The sequence below is a fragment of the Fonsecaea erecta genome (genome assembly GCF_001651985.1).
Source record: "Fonsecaea erecta strain CBS 125763 chromosome Unknown Scaff7, whole genome shotgun sequence".
Classification (NCBI taxonomy): Eukaryota; Fungi; Ascomycota; class Eurotiomycetes; order Chaetothyriales; family Herpotrichiellaceae; genus Fonsecaea; species Fonsecaea erecta.
In genome coordinates this window covers 2,034,086-2,052,837 of record NW_017387250.1, presented here as the reverse complement: position 1 = coordinate 2,052,837, position 18,752 = coordinate 2,034,086, and the positions used below count along the sequence as shown (strand labels likewise).

Genomic DNA, 18,752 nt, shown 5'->3' with positions numbered 1-18,752 from the left:
CATAACACTGCCTCAGCTCAAATACCTGTCTTCTTCAGATTCGTCCAAAGGCGACGGCATCAACCCTCCGCCTTTGCCGCCCTAGGAATCCTCGGGGCTCACCAGCATTACCAGTTCCCCTATTCCGCCCTGATGCAGCCGAGCTCGCGCTCGCAAGCCGCAAATTTTGATCATACCACGCCGACGCCATGAGTTTAAGTTCACGCTGGAGAATAATATTTTGGGTTGTGAGTTGATCGATTTCTGATTCCTCGTCAAGCGAGTGGGAAGAGCTTGCTGGGGCATCTTCCACCACGATTGGAGGTACAGTATCTTGCTCAGCTTTCTGGAACTCTCTTTCACGTTCGACCTTCTGCATGTCCTTGATTGTTTGGTCCTGCTTCTGGACGTGGTCGAGCAGGAGCCTGTTCTTGGTTCTCTGTTGCTCGATCGCCAAGATCAGTTTCTTTTGTGCGCGGAGAGACGATTCTCTCTCCGTGGCAGTTCCGGCCTGTGCCTGCGCACGCATAGCTGACATGATTGCTTTCAGCTCATCCTCCGAGATGCTCTCCTTGTCTTCGAGGCCCGGGATGGTCGCCTCGGTTTCCCTTGGAAGAGTAAGATCCGTATCCTTGCCCGCTGCAGAGGTGGCGCCTCCGTTAAGTAGTGCAGCGGCAAGGCGGGCTTCTGATTCGGCGAGTTCGGCTTCTTCTTTCTCAAAGTCTCTATTGACCGGGTCCGGAGGCCGTTCTTCCCTCGGCGCTGGGGTGATTCCTTCTTCGTAGTCACGCAGTCTGCTTTGTAGGTCCTCCAAAGCATGGTTTTGACGAGACAACTGTTCAACGGCGTCGTGATACCGTGCTTCCAGTGCGTGGTAATCAAATTCGAGCCTCTTTTTCATCTCGTTTAACTCGTATCTTTCCTGTTCAATGCTGGGCAAGAGCCGACGGTATTCATCAATCTCTCGATGCAAATCGCTCGAGTTCGCCTGAGCAAAATCAGACTGCTTGAGCTGGTTCTGAAGCTCGGTCACTTTCGCCCTCAAGCTTGCATTGTCCTTCTCCAGGTCCTGGCTGGCTTCCAACTTCTGTCTGTATTTCTCCGCCGTGTTTGCCTTCCGGGCCAGACGATCTCGGTCAATCTTCATCTCATCGTAATCGTCCTGCAGCTTTTGGGCCTTTTCGGCCTTGATTTTGAGGACCTCATTACTCTTCCGCAGCTCCTCCACTTCTGACTCGGTTTCCAGTACACGGTTCTCCAAATTCGCAATCAGAGTGTCATGTTTGGAGTCCAGTGGCCGGGTCGAAATGTCGGATTTCCCTGCTAGAATGGCAGCCAGGCGATCATTAGACTCTTTTATATCATCTTGTGCTTGGTCGAAACGCTCTTGCAGTTTCTCGTAGCGTGAATACGACTCGTCAAGCTGTTTCTGCAATTCTCGTTTCTCATACGCTATCCGCTGGTTATCGGCGATGACTTTGCCTAGCCTCTCTTCTGACTCCAGGACAGATTCCATCTCTGTGGAGCGACGGGGAGAGCTGAGAAGTTCTTCTTGAGTTTGATCAATTGCGTCTTCCGCGTCGGCCTCGTCAGGTTCGTCCCCATCTTCTCCAGCCTCCTGCACTGTTTGCATCAATACTTCCTGGGTCGACTCTGCCAGCTCCTGCATCTGCTTCAAGTACTCAATACGATCGGCGCAATTGATGGCAGCCACCACGAGCAGCTTCAGGAGAGCGACGGTATCGGTAAGAGAGGAGGCTTGGGCGATGGCCTTGAGGTCAGGGCGACCACCAGGCAACGGCAGTCGTTGCCCGCATTCCTCGACGAGGAATATTGACAGCGCATCATAAATGTGTTTGAGGTTGGTCCACTTGTTGAGCCACTGATCGGTCTCGGGGTCTTCTGGGAGTTTACCGGGAAAGCTGAAGCGGTCGATTTGCTCTGAACGAGGTTAGAGAACACGCGCGAGCATTGCAAAGATTGAGACATACGAAGGGCTTTCCATATGAGGTCGCCGTTGGTGAAGTCGTCGACAGTGTACACCGGCTCTGCGACAGCGAGGCTGTTGATCCAGTCGATAAGCCCGGCTGCAATGGCTTCGTCGGTCGCCATGGGAGAGGAATATGTTTATGTTGATAAGATTTCATAATTGCTCTGACTATCGAGCTGCGGCAAGCCCAAACGCAATGGATGGCCCCATGGTTTCAGGTTGAGGGATAGCGAAGACGCGAAAAACGTTTGGGGCGCGTGCTTCCGTCGAGGGTTGTGGAGGCGCAGAGGCACGAGGGAATCAACACCATGACGTCGATCATTGAGCGTCCGTACTGGCATTCTGTCCATGGGCAATCGATCCAGGGAGACAAACTCGGGAAGCGGTCAGAATCTCATAGCAGGTCAATACTTTTGAATTATCAGTGAATCTATAGCGAGGGAGGTACGTGGTACTCTATGTCGCACGCTGTACCCCATACACAGGGTCTCCCTGGGTATCCTCGGTGTTTCCCAGCCATGTAGCCTGAATAAGAAACCTGCCATCGAACCAGTCATGCCATCATATTCACAGTTTCGTTGCTTTCAGCTCATAAAATTATGTCCATCCGTGGTCCGAACACCTTGTCATAAAAGCCTGTTTATTTGGCGGCACTTGTCGAGCCATCGATGTTGACCACGTAGTCGTCCTCGATATATGGCGCATATGCTTCAGCCAGTTCGCTGATTTTGTTGAGCGTCACTTCCGAAACTCTGGCTGCGAATCCTTTGATCAAGGCTATCACGAAGTTAGCGCTGGTCCCAGCCCGAATCATAGGAGCAGTGTAGATGAATGAGCGCTCACAATATTCATGTGTTATAATGCCCCCATCTTTCTCGATCTCCGCCATGGCCTTGTCGATGATTGAAGATGGAGTGTTGTCAGGGAATGATACCACGACGGGTTTTTGGGGTGGAGGCAGAGCGAAGGCTGCAAGGAAGAAGGTGAACAAGAAGACGATCGGTAGACGCATTTTGGCGGCTCAGAGTGTGTTGACAAGAGTGTGGAAAGCGGGGGCTGGTCTCTGCAAGAACGCGATCAGAGCTTAGATGATCAACCGGATTCAGTAGAGAAAGTACGGGATGGATATTTTGTAAAGAGTACCTCGTAAGTCAGTGGGAGATTCGAGTGGCAGGCGATGGTTGCAGATTTGGGTCTCTTATGACACCACATGGAAGTTCCCTGTCCTTCCAGATCCGGAGCCAACCTGCCGAAGGTTGACGCAGGCGGCAACTCGGCTTTGGCTTCCCATTTGCCTGGGCATCAGTCCCCTACCAAACTCCTTTCGATTCCCTCAACCTGCTCGTCTCACCCACCTCATCTCTTCTGTTCATCATCGTCGTGCCTATCTTGTCACTCGCCCTCTTCGCCTTGGTAGTTCGGTCCATCTCCCTTATCGAGACACTGCGTCTACGGCGCCCGATCAACAGCGACCAGCGACAGTCGAACTCACTACCACCCCAAACTTCACATCCTCGTCTCGTGGCTCACTCGACACTTGACTGAACTCCGATCGCCTGAACGAACCGGGCTTTGTACCTATACCTGATCTGCCTATTGCGGCGAATCATGACTTGGAGACCCTGAAGAGCTGTCTGGAGTGAATCACCATCGAGTCTTGGGCTGCTGGAGAGTTGGACGGGAGCCACAAGGAGGAACGAAAATAACATAACGGTGTCACGTTGAATGGTTGTAGATAGCCAAAAGATACCACGACGCTTTTTCCTTTTGTTGTCTACCTTGCTCGGGCGCGTCCGTGTCTGACGACTCCAGTCGGTGCTTGACATCAAAGAGTCATTGCTTGCCTTGTCGCATGCCCGTTTGACTCGTTCAAAGCTCGAGTCCTGAGTCCTCATCTGGACTTCCTCTACCTTCCAATCTTTCTTACTCTCCGTTTGCGATTCCAATCTCCTTCTCTCGTCATGTCCGGGCTACCGTCAGATGAGGTCGCAGAAGACTATAAGAACTCGTTGGAGGATCTTGTGACCAACGACAGATATCAGATCTCAAACTTGACCTTGATCGCCAAAGAGAATACCGAACATGCTGAAGCGATCTCCAGGGTGTTGCAGAACCACATCAACAGAGTACGTTCATTTTTCTTATGCAAATCCCTGTCATATTGTATTCCCGTCCAAACCGCTCTCTATGCACGTTTCAAGAACACGACTAATGCTCTGATAGGCACCTCCGGCTCGCAAATTACCGGCTCTATATGTCCTGGACTCCATCGCCAAAAACGTCGGGTCTCCGTACACAGTATATTTTGGCCGAAACCTCCACCAGATCTTCATGCTGGCATACTCTCAGGTCGATGGCGCAGTCCGGCGGAAGCTGGAAGAAATGTTAAAGACGTGGCGAGAACCGGTCCCAGGAGCCCTGTCCACCACTCCCGTATTCCCTATCGCAAGCACCCAGACCATCGTGGACAGTTTGAACAAATTTCGAAGCCAAGTTCCGCCAACTCAGCGACATCAATCCACCCCCATTCAGGGTCAGCCTACTAGAGTGTCATCGGCTCAACCATACCGTCATACCCCGACACCTCCGCAAACCTTACCTCAATTCGCTCCGACTATTCCTTTACACATTCGAAGTCCGCAACCACAACCTGCCGTGCCTCAGCAACCATATGCTCAGGGCGTTCCAGTGACATACGGCCAGCCTTACCCGCCTCAGCCGAGCCCAGCCCCGTATTATCAACCCCCTCCAGCCTCTCATACACCCCAGTATATTCCTCCGACTCCTCAGCCGGCGTTCGTTGCTGGAAATGCGGTTGACTTGCAGAAACTGCATGCTGACATTGACGATCTCACCACCGACGCCAAGATCGAGTGTGCCACTCATCCGATGGATGTCGGAGCTCAACGAAAACTAGCCAGTCTTCAAACGTTGAAAGAAATCCTTGACAGCGGCAATGCTTCTGAAAGTGACCTGGTCGAAATTCGAAACACCATTCATCAAAAGATGACGGAGAAGATGGCAATGAGTCGCCAGGCTCCGACGCAAACGCCGCTGCCCAACATCCCACTGCAAACATCTTACGTTCCTCCGCAACCACTCGGTCAACCCATGCAAGCAACTGCACCAGGCCCGAGCCCTGCCCCGCCTCCTACGGCCTTGTTCAACAGCACGAACCTTGCAGAGCTTCTTCGAACCACTCTGAATCAACAGCAGGCGACACAGCCACCCAGCTACTATGCCGCCTCTCAATCTGGCGTGGGTACTCCTCAGTACAACACCACAGCCCCTCCTCCGCCGAGCGAAAATCCCCTGATTGCCCAGCTCCGAGCGTCCGGGCTTTTGTCTGCAGCGCCGACGCCTCCACCCGGAGTTACGCCCCCAATGGCCTCTTTCTCTACCTTCGTCCCAGACGTATCTGCGGAAGTCAAACTCACGTCAGCCTCAATCAGGATACCGAGGCCCCAGATGGTTGCGATATTTCTCAACGCGCGGCCCAATCAATGCAGTACTTGCGGGAGAAGGTTCACGTCGGATGATGGTGGGAAAGAGAAGAAGGCTAGACACCTCGACTGGCATTTCAAGACCAAAGCCAGAATGCTGGAGGCAGAGAAGCGGGGTCAGAACCGCAGTTGGTATGTGGATGAGCGAGAATGGATCGCAAGCAAAGAGTATGACGACGATGCTGGACCGGTGGATTCAAACGCTCACTCAATAAATGGAACCGGAGTGGTTGATAAAAAGAAGCCACAAGATTTTGTGCGCGTGCCTGCCGACCCCGTGGTGCGATCATTACCTTGTCCAATAGACCAGGAGGCATTCAAAAGTGAGTGGAGTGAGGAAGTGCAGGATTTTATTTGGAAAGACGCAGTTCAAGTTGGAGGGCGATATTACCATTCATCCTGCCTAGGGGACTATTCTAACTCGATACTTGGTAAACGAAAAGCAGAGGAAGATATCATGCCCGTGGCGGCGGAGAAGAAAATGCTTATCACTTAGATGTGATTGTAATCGTCCAGAGGTTTCCTTTCTGATGGATGAGGCATGCAGCCGTGGATTGGAGGAAATGTTGGCGGACTATTTCCAGATAAACGCATTTGCATAGCGCAAGAGCATGTACTAGTTGATGGCCATGTGAATGAGAGATGATGGCACAGGACAATATTCTTCAGGGCCAGCCCATGCAAGTGGTATTGCCAGCCGTATACTGTGCATACCCCGTATTCGGCAAGGCCGCCGGAGATAAGGATGAACTAAAACTCATATCCGAATAAGGGTCCACTCTCTCCACTCCCGAAAAGAGATACGGACCCGCTCTCTTTCCCGTCGCAGTCTTATCGACCTCGAACTTTTTCCCAATACACATGTTTTCTTCTGCTGCGCCCGAAAAAACTTAGACGTTCCAGCTATCATTTCACTCATTAAAACTGGAGTTGATATAGAAAATACCTTTCTCGACCTCGCTCTCGTCTTCGAATCCCGTCCTTTTGCCCACGCCGTCCCCTACCGCTGCGCGCAACCACTGCATACCTTCTTTCCACCATGTCACCTCCGGCCATGGCGCCAGCTCTGGGTGTGGGCGGTAAAAGCTATAAGACCGAGTCGGGACTCGCTCGGCTATTGGGATCAGGTACATATATTTGCTGGGGGTGCGTGGCAGCCCGGGCTGATGCGTTGGCGATACAGGCTCTGCTGGAGTTGCTGAGCTCATGATCTTTCACCCTGTTGATACCATTGCGAAAAGGTTGATGAACAACCCAACCAGAGTACGCATCATATTCCGGCCTAGCTTACTGCGCGCCGATTGACAATGCGCAGGTGACCTCGCTTTCTGCTCTCAACGCCGTCATCTTCAGACAATCTGCGACCGCCCCCGTCCTCACGAAGTTTACTTCCCTTTTCCCAGGTCTAGGATACGCAGCAGGCTACAAGATCTTGCAGAGAGTATATAAATATGGCGGTCAACCGTTCGTCCGCGACTACCTGACCCAGCACCACGCCCAGGATTTTGACAGCGCATTCGGCAAAGGTACCGGCAAAGCAATGCTCAGTGCAACCGCTGGCTCCCTCATCGGCATAGGCGAGGTCGGCCTACTTCCTCTTGACCTTTTGAAAATTCGCATGCAATTAAGGACTCCTGGTAGCCCTTCCCAAGGTTTTTTCCAGATCATCAAAGAGGAAGGTTTCTTTGGTTTGTATAGGGGGGCAGGGTGGACAGTGTAAGAGCACACCAGAGCGAGCTGCAGCCATTCAGTTATGGGACTAACGTAGCACAGGGCACGAAACGCTCCAGGCTCCTTTGCTCTGTTCGGAGGCTCTTCATTCACGAAAGAATACCTGTTCAAGCTTGAGGACTACAATGCAGCGACGTGGGGCCAGAACTTCGTTGCCTCTGTGGCTGGGGCAGCAGCAAGTCTCCTTGTTTCCAGTCCTTTAGACGTGATCAAGACCCGTGTCCAGGCGTCGTCTCAAGGCGAGACCGGTTTTCGAATCGTGGCGAGTATGGTCAAAAATGAAGGCGTGACGAGTTTCTTCAAGGGCATTGTTCCCAAGATGTTGATGACCGGCCCGAAGCTCGTGTTTTCATTCTGGCTGTGAGTATCACCATCTTTAGCTTTCTTCAAAATACTAACACTCTCTCAGAGCTCAGACACTCATCCCGGCCTTTGGCAAGATCGTGTGATCTGCTCCAGCGTACTCGACGGCCATCCAACGAATACCAACGAGATTGACCAGCCTTAGATGAGCTGATTCGCCCACAAATCTCTTCATACTTCACTGTGGTCGTGGATAACGGCGGCCACTTTTGGTCCAAGGCCCAACTGGATTTTGTCGAGCATTTGTGCCAGCCGTTTCAGCACTTCAGAGAATCTTTTTGTTGGCCAGGTTTTGAGCCTAGCCATGACACTCTCCTCCAATATATTCTCCATTGTTTTTCCCCTTCGGAGAGCGCTGGACGGCACTTTTCACCCTCCTTTTTGACAGCAGCCAGGAGTCAGTCTACCGGTCGGACTTTGTGATACAGGATGGCATATTGTTGCCAGCCACGGGGACAGAGAGGGTTCGACCCCGGTAAAAAGTGTAACATTATGATTTGGCATAATCCGCATTCCCCAAAAGCAAAAGACTTGTTACAATTCTGCGATGTTGTCCACTTTCATTTTTTAAATCTGATTTCCACAAACGGGAACAACCAAGTCCACTAACATTCCAGTCGGCCAACGTTTTAAGCCAACCAAGTCACAAGGTCATCTAGATGCACGAAATAGACGACGCCGGTCAAGGTGGACAAATATAGCCGGAGGTGCTATTCCAAGCACCGATTACACAAACTGGACACTCTTGCGGCATTGGCCAACCCCCGAACGAGTGTGTCACACCATTGGTATGTGCCCATCTCTACCCCATCAATAAAACGCAGTTGGAACAATGGAAATGGCGGGGGCGCCCGGGAAGACCAAATCTGTCGACTCCTGATCATGGAGTTGGAGGGCACTCTCGCCCGCAGCCGTCCGTGCGGTTGAACGACAACCACGCTCTATAATTATACTTGCAACTGGAGGGACACCAAAGAAGGAACTATGCTGCCGACGGGTGTCTACAGTGAGGTATGGAATCCGTTGTTGCTGAGTTCTTGCATCTCGCTTGTTTCATATCGTGATCTATCTGAAGCAAAAACCCACGTGTTTCTCAGTTGGACAGGAGGTGGCTGCGAAATCGGCTCGGAAATTGTCATTGTTTAGCAGGAAATTCCAAAAGAGAACTGCCGGAGGGACCAGCCTTGACAACAGAACCTTCTCCTCGTGCGACAATCTCCCACGGCGAACGAGATATCCCCCGCATATCAACAAACAACGTGGCGCAAAGACATGCCAGAAGCCACATCACGCTGCATTCTTCAAGAACGCCCCTCTGTCCCGAAGCCAGGGCGTTCAGGGAGACTGGGATCAGGGTTGGATGTGTTGAGAACGTGTCTCTCAATCTCGTCCTCGAGCGCCTTGACCTTAACGTCAAGCTGAGCAACATCATCAGGACCGTGGCTGCGTGCTCAGGAAGCTGTCAGTCTTTCGTACTTGGAAAGTGGGCCAGGGCACTGCAGGAGTTTCTCACGAAAAGACAGTCGGAGCATTTGCACCTCCTTCTCGAGGGACACCACTACCAGCGCCGCTTCGACTGCTGCGATGACTACCACCTCGATCCCCGCTTCCAGTGGAGCCCCTGCCACGACCTCTGGGGTGAGATGGTAGAGTGGTCTGGCCACCACGTCCTCTCGTCGACATGATGGCAAAGTTGCTTCATACTGGTCAATGACAGTTGGGACAAAGATCAGGGAGACAGTCAGGTTGAGAAGGATTGTGCAGGCAAACGAAGTAGCCGGTTGGAACAGGTCACTCAGAAACGAAGCAATGATAATCTGAATGCTGAATTGAGAGATTGAACGAATAGAGAATTGTACAGAAAGGAAGTCCGACGGATTGGAGGTGCGGCAGGAGATACTTATAGGGATAGAAGGACCCTCAGCCTTGTGGAAAATCGATATTCACTGACGCAGAGACAATCACATGCTAGCAGGTACGGTTGTTGTGAAAATGAGCTGAGTTGAAGGAAAAGTAACATTGTTCAAGAGTACCCAACTTGAGAGAGGTTTAAAACACCTGGTTATGGCAGGACCGCTTGTGAGAGCATGTGCCTACGTGCATCATCGAGCCACCCAGCCACGCTCTTTCCATCACATGTAGGAGCACGGCCAAAGAAAAAAAGTGTGTTGATTGAAAGAATTGGGACAAGTTGTAGAAGACGGAAGTTCGCTGGATGTCCAGCTGACCAATGCCTGAAATTGGGTGATGGGGCAGACCGGAGAGGCCACTACTAGGCTGCTAGGCTCGTATCTGTCGCCTACACAGCAGTCCCGTCCCTAGACTCTGGAGTTGCATCTCCCAGTCATAACCACATACGCTTTCCACGAGCATGAACATCACGGCACCCCGCATACAAAATATGCCCGCGGGGGGTAAACGCCCCAAGACGCCAGTGAAGCTCTTAACTATGCGTTTTTCATTAGCCTCCTCTATCTGGTTCTTGTGCAATCCTCTCTACCCCACATTACCATAGAATTACAGTGGGAAACGCGGGAATTTGCGTAACTTAACGGAATTACCCTTTGGGTTAGTTTTGCCGCCGGTAGACCCAGCTAGCTAAGGCTTTGCTGGACAAGAAACCTGGTACATAGTTCTCGACGTGGCACCTCGTTCACCTGTCAGCCTTGTCTCTGAAGAGAACATAAGGCACATGCTCTACGAGGTACCTGACACGCTGCGACAACCCCTCATGCTTTGTAACCCCGTCTCGGTCTTGGCCAAATGCATTGGCTGAGCAACTGTCCTTTGCCCCAGGTAGCATCATGCCTACTGATCAATTTGATTCCTTTCTCCTTTCTTCCAGTTCTTGTTCTCTTGCGGCTCTGGGTCTTGCCTCCCTCTATCGCCATCCATCAAATCTCTGGTCAGTACGTCACCTTCGAGCGCATCAAGGTCATAATTACCTGTTAGCGTCATGGATCTCCTTTCCAAGTATCTCAGCCTGATCGCAATAGTGGTGAGTTGAGGGCCATCCTGTCTCTGTCTCTGTCCCTGTTCCTGGGAAGGCTGTCCTAACATACCAAATTCAAAGCTGGGCATTGTGTCTATCATCCTTTCTGCGTAGGTGTTCTCAAACCTCCCCCCTGAAAGCTTTGGTTTCAGCCTCTGACATCAATCTTCACAGCATTTCGTGGGCGAAGATCTCCCACCTAGCCCTTCCATGCCCTCTCGTCCTCCCGATCCTTGGCATCCTCACAACTTTGTTCGGACCATTTGTCATGGCCCTTGCAGCAAGGGCCAAGAAGAGAACATGGGCGACTCTGGCGCCGTATCTCCGCTACTTCCTGCCTCTCCTCCCATTTGCCCTCTTCATTCTCTCCCTCGTCTATGGAGTCCCGTCCGATATCATGTCCTGCAGTCTGGAAAGCCAATGGACCAGCCTGTTTCGGGCTAAGAACGAGGGTGCCGTCCGTGGAATAGAGAATGCTCTTCGGTGCTGCGGATTCAACTCGCTGCATGATCGTGCGTGGCCGTTTCCCAGTCACGATGTCGATGTGAGGGCCTGTGAGAGAACCCTAGGATACCCAGATCCATGTGGACCAATGTGGCGATATCAGGAGCAGGTTGCTGCGGGATTGATCGCCTTAGCCAGTCTATTCAACTGGATTCTTCTGGTAACGTCTCCCAATTTCCAGGATCCCGCCATGTTGCATAGCTATTGACCTCTTCGTCTCACAGCATCTCGCGGATATGGCGGCGCAACCAAGTCGACGTTCGCCACGATGGCCTGTTGCCTCCGATGTTCGCCCAGAGCATTCCAGACTGCTACGAGGAACAGAGGAGCACCAGGAGCATGGTGGAAATGGGAGCACTCATGTCTCTTACTCTGACAGCAGCGGCACTGCTTGAGCGGGAAGATAATAAAGGTGTTCGGAGAGTGTACATGCTCAAAAAACTGCCTTTGGGACCTTGTTGGCAGGCGCATCGATCGTTTGGTTAGCCGACTGATTATGCCTCGTTTGTTGGATGTGTGAGGGGCCAGATCGCTATGCAACTTCCGGACCTCGATATCTGTATCGGGTAACAAATCACGACCGACCCAATCGAGTAGGTGTTCCACAGGGAGATATTGCTGACTGCGCTGTTTGCATTTAATTCTAGAATTTATCGTCTCGCATCATCCATCCTCTCTGGAGTTCACCGCCATCCGCGTTGGCGATCCGGCTCGCAGATTGTTTCTCATTTTCCCCTAGAAAGGGACTCTGGAGCACTAGACTATGGGATGTCGATAAGGTATTGACCTTGAGTTGCGCCGTGGGGATAGGATGATCACTGCGTGCGCGTCTGGGGACGTCCACGAAGGGCCCAGTGCATAGATGACACTGCATGTGAGCCACGACTGCCAACAGACCTTTGCCTTATCCTGGATAGTATGATGTCCAGGCATGGATCGAAGCCTGAACGTATATAAGACGAGGTATTGCCCTGCTCGTCGTCCATTGCCTGTTTGTCCGTTCCCTATTCATTGTCCCTTGCATTGCTTTCCGTTCCCGTTGCCTGCTCTTGCGCCCTGAGAGGTTTCAAACAGCTCGCCATCGCCCATAATGTCTGCTACCACTGGAGCTTGTCTCTGCGGCCAGATCAAATATGAGTTCACGGGTGACATTGCACTGAAAGCATACTGCAATTGCAAAGACTGTCAGCGCTGGGGCGGCTCGACCGGTCTCCCCAATGTTGTCGTTGACCGCAAGAGCTTCAAGGTCACGGACGGTGAGAAATTGCAATGACAGCCGTTGACGCCGTTCACTTGCCCACCAAATCCTTCTGCCAACTCCATATACACTGACGTATTTGATCGTAACAGGAACACCCAAAGCCTTTGACATTACTGGTGACAGTGGCAAAATCAACCGTCACTACTTCTGCCGAAATTGTGGATCGAGTCTGTATTGCGAGCTGGAAGTCATGCCCGAAAACACTGTTATCAAGGTAAGTGTGTGACTCCTTTGGTGTATCACAAGAGACGGAGACTGCTGGAGACGGGTTGCTGATTTCCTTAATACAGGCCGGCAGCCTCGATCATCCAGACGTCCAAGAGATGCAGGCCGAGCTCTACGTCAAGGACCGTGTGAGCTACATGAAGCCAATCGAGGGTGCGAACCAGGTTCCTGCGTTCCTTTGAGCGTAGGACCGGTAACAGCCGAGTCGATCTGATGGGGATGAGGTACATAGATCATGGGAGAGGCATCATCATCCAGATAACAAAATCCGAGTCAACTGTCGCATATTGAAACTTCCGCACCGCCTGGATTCGGGAGACCGCTTGAGAAACCGAGGGACTCCATGAAGGACAAACATGTAATACATCTGAAGGCCGTCTCTGGGCCAGGCTTCAGATACAGACCCTCCTCAGGGAGTGTAGCGCTATCTCATCATCCTGTCCATCTGCGCAGTCTTGTCCCTCATCAACTGGTTGGAGTGAAGGCGCGCAGAGCGGAGCATTGTGACTCAAGAATATTCCAGTGCGTGTTTTGTAGATGTCCAAACCTGCTGCTTCGGAATGGCCTATGAAGCGCTGTCGTCCCTCTCCTGCCTTGTTCGATGTTTTTCGGACAGCTGAACTCTGGAGAGGGTTCATTATTCAGGCCTCGGGATCACCTCCCCAGTAAACTTTGTTCATCTTGAGACCTTTCCGCCAGAGCGCAAGAAAACTGGAATCCTGGTGAGGGTAATTCTCGCGTTGTTCGCGTCGGATGCGAAGAGCAGCTGCGGAAAGCCCAACGCAGACCGCGAAGACGGGGTCGATGAATCTAGTGAACGTAGAGAACTCAGCATCAATGCATGTAGAGGTTGTGCGAAGGAGGCGGAAGAACGAGCATACTTTGAGAACAGCCATGGCTGAGCAACCGACGCCATGGTATACGGAATGATGACAACAGAGGTCCCAAAGTCGGAGAGTAAACAGAGTAACAGAGTAACAAGGATGAGGCACTTCGTAGCTTGCTGCACGCCTAGATTGAAGAGTTGGAGCTTTAATCCTCCGATTGGCCAGCCTCGTAGCCTCGTCTCATCAAGTGCTCGCACTTCATTTCTTCGCAGGATTCGTGTCCTTTTCTCCTCTCTTGTAAATCCAATGCGCTTCACTAATAGATTAATTGAACTTATTCAAATGAGGATGCTGCGGCGAGTGGCGTTCACGGGCAAGTCATCGCGCAATGCCCGTGGAGTCAGTCAATTCCTCGAGAATTGCAGCATCTCTTGCATCACATTTAGGAGGACCAATGAGATGCCCAAGCCAATGTATTGAATTGACTGGCGGAAGTAACACTTGGTCTTCGTGCTCACAGTGGTAAGCAAGACACCTCTCAACCCTCATTCTATCCCCGCAACTGGCTAATTGCTTAGAGCCCACAGCATCTTGCGAGGTTTGGAGAGCAGAACCTATTGCGGTGTTGAGAGCGGCTGAAGAGCAGCTAACCCATTTCTGGTGGAAACGAGAATTGTGTGCTTGCACAAACAGCTTTATAACTCTGATTTCTACACTCAAGATAGGCTGGTATTAGAACGAACACACCATTCCGTTGATCAACATCGATCATATCTTCTCCAAACGCGCTGGAACCTATCCACGCGGACGAAAGTGACCCTCTTCGGCGCATAAAATGGGAGTCTCGCACTATGATGGAGCTGCCCTTGTCAGATATTTCCCGAACCACTCATACCGCCTCCGCTCGATATCACTTAGCGTGCTTCCTTTATTGAATATGTGCCCTTCGCCGTCATAGACCTTGATATCCACCGTCGTACCGGCCTCTTTGACGATCTTCGCCAGGTTGTATGCCTGATTTGGCGGCACAATAGCATCATCCGCTCCACTGATAATCAGCAGCGGACTCTTGATCTCTGAAGCGTGGGTCAAGGGGCTCCTGTCCTTCAAGATAGCTTCTTTCTCTGCAGCCGAGGCACCAGGAGGATAACACAACGGCGAGAGATATTGAGATTCGAATTTGTGCGTCTCCTCGACGAGGAGCTTCATATCCGATATTCCACTTTCGGCGACTCCGCAAGCCCATACCGAAGGGTATTTGGCCAGTGCTTGCATTGTTGCGTAGCCGCCTGCAGAGTGGCCAGTGATACCAACCCGTGATTTGTCAACAAGCCCTTGTTGAACCAGATACTCGACAGCAGAAACAGCATCGGCGATATCGCTAACCCCCCATTGGCCGGCGAGGAGGTTGCGGTACGGACGCCCGTAACCGGTGCTTCCAACGCTAGGATAGGCCGTCAGTCTGTACCAAGACTCAATCAGGGCGATTGAAACCAATTCGAAACACTCTAACGATGAGCAACATAACTTACTAATTGACTTGTACCAACGCATAGCCTCTGGTTGTAAGTGCTTGATCGCGAAGTGAGAAGCCCGGGCCTTCTTGGAATGTTGGACCTCCTGAAAAATGCCAATCAGTTTAGACCATGGTGACAGCGACAAAATGACCATTAATAGGAATTATGTGCCTGAGGAAGAGGAGACTCACCATGAACAGCAACAATGAGGGGTGGAAGCGTCCCGGCTGGGGCTTCAAATTGCGGATTATTCGGTGGATAAAAAAGACCATACGCCTCGCCCCCGCCGGGACCGTGGATCCGTGGAAATGTAATAGGCTGTGGAAGAGAAACATAGTCTTCTGAAAGGGATGTCGGGACGGACTTTTGCAGGATTGTTCCGAGTCCTTGGTCATTGATATCAATCACCGTTGCCAGCATCGGAAGGGAGGTAGTCGCGCCTATGATGGCGAACGATGTGTCAGACACCGGCTTAACGGCGTCGATCGTTATCTCGACGATAGGACAGCTAAGATCCCGCCATTCGAGTGTTCGTGTATCTGCAAGAATGGTATTGCAGCGGCCTTGGTAGGTGAAAACAGCCACCATGGTGGAAGGACTCAGGAGGCAGTAGGAAGCTGCAAACCAGGGTTAGCTCATGGCCAAATGGGCGAATGTTAAGGACAAATTTCCTGTAAGGTGCCGTCTAATTCACTCGAGGGGTTAATAACTCACAGCCTCCCAAAAACCAATCTGCAAATCCAAATTCGGCATCCTCTAGGCCCGCCAGGACGAGTTGTTGTGCTTCACCGCCGGAAAATGAATATATTTGCCAGAAATCGGTCTGGTCCGAGACAAAGTACAACACTCCATCATCACCCCACCGTGGCTGGGTTATGCTAGCCTTGGTCTGCTGGCCTGCAATACATTTAGGGTTTTTGGCAATGCCATGGTCCCAGTCAGCGAGCCATAGCTCTGTATAATCCCAAGGCATGTTGGGGTGATTCCATTGGATCCAACATATCTTCGTCCCGTCAGGACTGAATCTCGGATACGTGTAAAAGTCGGCACCCGTGGCCAGAGGCCGGACCTCGTTTGTGGACGAGTCAATCACCACAAGAGAGTTTTGAATCTCGGCAATCTTGGACGCATGGTGATCCTCTTTGATGGCGACGGTGAACTGAGAATGGTGAGGGTGGATAGCAAAGTCGGCGTAGTATATCTTGGGATCCGCTGTCACGATAGGGATTGTTTCGCCCGCGTCAGGGTCGAGGCCAAAAACACCCTTGGTCTCCCAATCTGTGAATATAATATGTCCTGTCGACTCATTGAAGGCAAAGGAGGCCCCGCCATACTCATGAACTTGAGACAAGCAGTTGTATTGTCTGGGTAGAACATCTCTGCTCTGACCATTATAGTGCTCGACGATGACACCTCTCCCTCCCTCGTCTGGTCGTATCTCAAGGAGATAGATCTTGCCATTTTCTCGCTGTCCACGAGTCAGTGTGATCCTCGGATACGAGAAATTTGGGGCCTACATTGACGCACAGCTGGTTCAAGACCACTGAACCCGACGCTGCAAAGCTCTCTGGCTCAATGGGACTCTTAAACGTCCCATACTCTGCAACTTGACGAGAAGGCATAGTTGTAGTTGTGCCTGCAGAGGGGAGTCATTACGGTCGAAGTGCAATCACGGGCTTATTAAAGCTGCATGAACTTTTTACTGGCACCTTATCGATGTCACCTCACGGAAAACAGCCTGGACTGCCGCATTCGTGGCCTTCCCGAAAGGGCATCGCGCCCATTGAATATTGGCGAAGCGCTCAGTAGTCCACTACTCCAGCTTTTGACTACCCCTGCGAGGGCAATAACACCTACACAACTCAAACGCGGGATGTGAAACTATTATGATCAAGTAAAGTTCCGGTCCCCAGGACATATCCAATCCCATCCGCACCTAGGTGGTACACACCGTCCTTACTCAAAGCTCCATGCAAACAACGCCGTATTTGCCTACACAACCCGGCCGCAGACAATGGCTGGCCCCCCCTTGCGACACGCTTCTATGATCCTAGTTAGCTCCAATGTCCGACCTCCTCGAAGTCCTCCCTAATTTTGACCTCAAACCGTACTCGCACCTTCTACATTCTCTGGAGAAAAATGGCGTCACTGTCGCCGACTTGATCACTCTTGACCCCATAGACATTGCCAGAAAATGCCCTCTTCCTGCGGCCGACGTCCAAAGATTGGTTGGAGATGTCATACATGCTCTGCAACGCGACACATTGCAAGGAGTAAAGAAGAAGCGCAAGACTAGAGCTACGGATGCAAACAAGACGGCAGACGATGGTCCAGAGTCGAACGGGATGGATGTAGACTCGCCATTGAAAGTCAGGACCTTGGATCCGTGCATAGATCAAGCGTTGAACGGAGGCTTGCACCCAGGTCACATTGTTGAGGTGGTTGGTGAGAGTGCTGTCGGAAAGACTCAGTTTGTTCTTGGTCTGCTGCTCTCTGTCCAACTACCTCCGCCCAAGGGACTCGGAAAAGGATCAATCTACGTCTCAACTGAAGGACCGCTCCACACCAAACGACTAAGCCAAATACTCCTTCACCATCCTGAGTACGATGGCCTGGATGCTGAACGAGGACCTTCACTTGATCGTGTGCATACTATCGCAACAAATGATCTGGAGGCACAAGAACATATTCTTCGGTACCAGCTTCCCGTTGCGGTCCAGCGATTCAATATTGGATTGATCGTCCTAGATTCAGTGGCCGCAAACTTCCGAGCCGAACACGACACTCGGACCGCCGCTCAACTCGCCGACCGCGCCTTTGAGCTTGCCAAATTGGGAAACATTCTGAGGCGCATCGCTATCGAGAATAACCTGGTGGTCGTGGTCACCAATCAAGTGTCGGATCGCTTCGATGACTCGAAAAGCCTCCTTTACTCTTCGTCTCCGGCAACACCGTCCTCTCCTGCCGTTCCTGGACTGCACGCATCGGTGGCGGCGGCTGTGCTGGAGAAACGGAGGGAGGCTCAGAGCCTTGACCATCAACAACGGTTCTTCACAGGGTGGGGAGACGAGAAAGGAAAGATCAAGCATGAACAGATGAAGACTCCAGCGCTTGGGCTGGCATGGGCCAATCAACTATCTGCTCGCATTGTCCTTAGGATGGAGAGTGAACGGCAGGAATACGCAGGAGGTAATATCTGGAAAGACAAGAAGAAAACCCGGACCTTCTCGGTGGTTTTTGCTCCATGGGCGAGCCCGACGTATTGTCCACTTCGATATGAAATTGCAGTGCAGGGTATTGTTTCGATCCCAGACACCGAAAGGCCCAAAGAGGCACTCGCAGCCGTAGATAAAGGGCACGTGGACCTTCTGGACGAGGCTTTCTGGGCCACAGATGATGATGAAGAGTTTCCATAATGGTCTTAAGTGGGCATCGCGGTATTTGATTTGGTTGGATAAATCCAGGTTGGCAAAGATGGACCTCAGGGTGGAGGAGATGGTCCCCGAGGCCCGCACATCAGAGATCAGGCATTGCATATGTTTCTTCTGGCTGAGGAAAGAGGCGAGACAAATCTAGAATCTGATAAGATGTCGACAAGGCGACTCCTGGAGCGAGAGGCACCGAGGCGCTGGCATGAAAACGGAGATCATTTGATAGGTGGTGCTTCGTACAAACAGAGAAGGCGATTGTTGGATACCCACTAATTACGCCAAATCAAGTATGTATAGCCGACACGCCATCTGATTGGCTCTTGTTGGTGTCAAGTTTGAGCTTTAATTCATCCAGCTTTGGCTGCTTCCAACGAAAAGGCACGGCACGGTACGACAAACAGCTTCTTTTGTGACTTTTATATCGTAATG

General features: G+C 51.6%; 8 protein-coding genes across 8 annotated transcripts; 4 read left to right on the top strand and 4 right to left on the bottom strand.

Moving 5' to 3' along the window:
• Positions 1 to 34: 34 nt before the first annotated feature.
• AYL99_08617 (hypothetical protein) lies at positions 35 to 2,091 on the bottom strand (the record flags this gene model as incomplete). The annotated part of the gene is made up of 2 exons (XM_018840125.1): positions 35 to 1,920; positions 1,971 to 2,091. 2 exons carry the CDS (start codon positions 2,089 to 2,091, stop codon positions 35 to 37), a joined length of 2,007 nt encoding a protein of 668 aa, XP_018691246.1.
• Positions 2,092 to 2,609: 518 nt separating this feature from the next.
• Positions 2,610 to 2,981, bottom strand: AYL99_08616 (hypothetical protein; the record flags this gene model as incomplete). Its single annotated transcript, XM_018840124.1, has 1 exon — positions 2,610 to 2,981. One exon carries the CDS (start codon positions 2,979 to 2,981, stop codon positions 2,610 to 2,612), a length of 372 nt encoding a protein of 123 aa, XP_018691245.1.
• A 949-nt stretch (positions 2,982 to 3,930) lies between these two features.
• On the top strand, positions 3,931 to 5,968 carry AYL99_08615 (hypothetical protein; the record flags this gene model as incomplete). The annotated part of the gene is made up of 2 exons (XM_018840123.1): positions 3,931 to 4,095; positions 4,193 to 5,968. The coding sequence occupies 2 exons, from the start codon at positions 3,931 to 3,933 to the stop codon at positions 5,966 to 5,968; spliced, it is 1,941 nt and encodes a 646-aa protein (XP_018691244.1).
• A 543-nt stretch (positions 5,969 to 6,511) lies between these two features.
• On the top strand, positions 6,512 to 7,652 carry AYL99_08614 (hypothetical protein; the record flags this gene model as incomplete). The annotated part of the gene is made up of 5 exons (XM_018840122.1): positions 6,512 to 6,599; positions 6,656 to 6,735; positions 6,788 to 7,188; positions 7,246 to 7,563; positions 7,613 to 7,652. 5 exons carry the CDS (start codon positions 6,512 to 6,514, stop codon positions 7,650 to 7,652), a joined length of 927 nt encoding a protein of 308 aa, XP_018691243.1.
• A 4,500-nt stretch (positions 7,653 to 12,152) lies between these two features.
• Positions 12,153 to 12,730, top strand: AYL99_08613 (hypothetical protein; the record flags this gene model as incomplete). Its single annotated transcript, XM_018840121.1, has 3 exons — positions 12,153 to 12,318; positions 12,413 to 12,537; positions 12,614 to 12,730. 3 exons carry the CDS (start codon positions 12,153 to 12,155, stop codon positions 12,728 to 12,730), a joined length of 408 nt encoding a protein of 135 aa, XP_018691242.1.
• Positions 12,731 to 13,189: 459 nt separating this feature from the next.
• Positions 13,190 to 13,464, bottom strand: AYL99_08612 (hypothetical protein; the record flags this gene model as incomplete). Its single annotated transcript, XM_018840120.1, has 2 exons — positions 13,190 to 13,358; positions 13,430 to 13,464. 2 exons carry the CDS (start codon positions 13,462 to 13,464, stop codon positions 13,190 to 13,192), a joined length of 204 nt encoding a protein of 67 aa, XP_018691241.1.
• Positions 13,465 to 14,224: 760 nt separating this feature from the next.
• AYL99_08611 (hypothetical protein) lies at positions 14,225 to 16,514 on the bottom strand (the record flags this gene model as incomplete). Its single annotated transcript, XM_018840119.1, has 5 exons — positions 14,225 to 14,819; positions 14,908 to 14,995; positions 15,084 to 15,509; positions 15,607 to 16,360; positions 16,410 to 16,514. 5 exons carry the CDS (start codon positions 16,512 to 16,514, stop codon positions 14,225 to 14,227), a joined length of 1,968 nt encoding a protein of 655 aa, XP_018691240.1.
• A 441-nt stretch (positions 16,515 to 16,955) lies between these two features.
• Positions 16,956 to 18,308, top strand: AYL99_08610 (hypothetical protein; the record flags this gene model as incomplete). Its single annotated transcript, XM_018840118.1, has 1 exon — positions 16,956 to 18,308. One exon carries the CDS (start codon positions 16,956 to 16,958, stop codon positions 18,306 to 18,308), a length of 1,353 nt encoding a protein of 450 aa, XP_018691239.1.
• Positions 18,309 to 18,752: the final 444 nt, after the last annotated feature.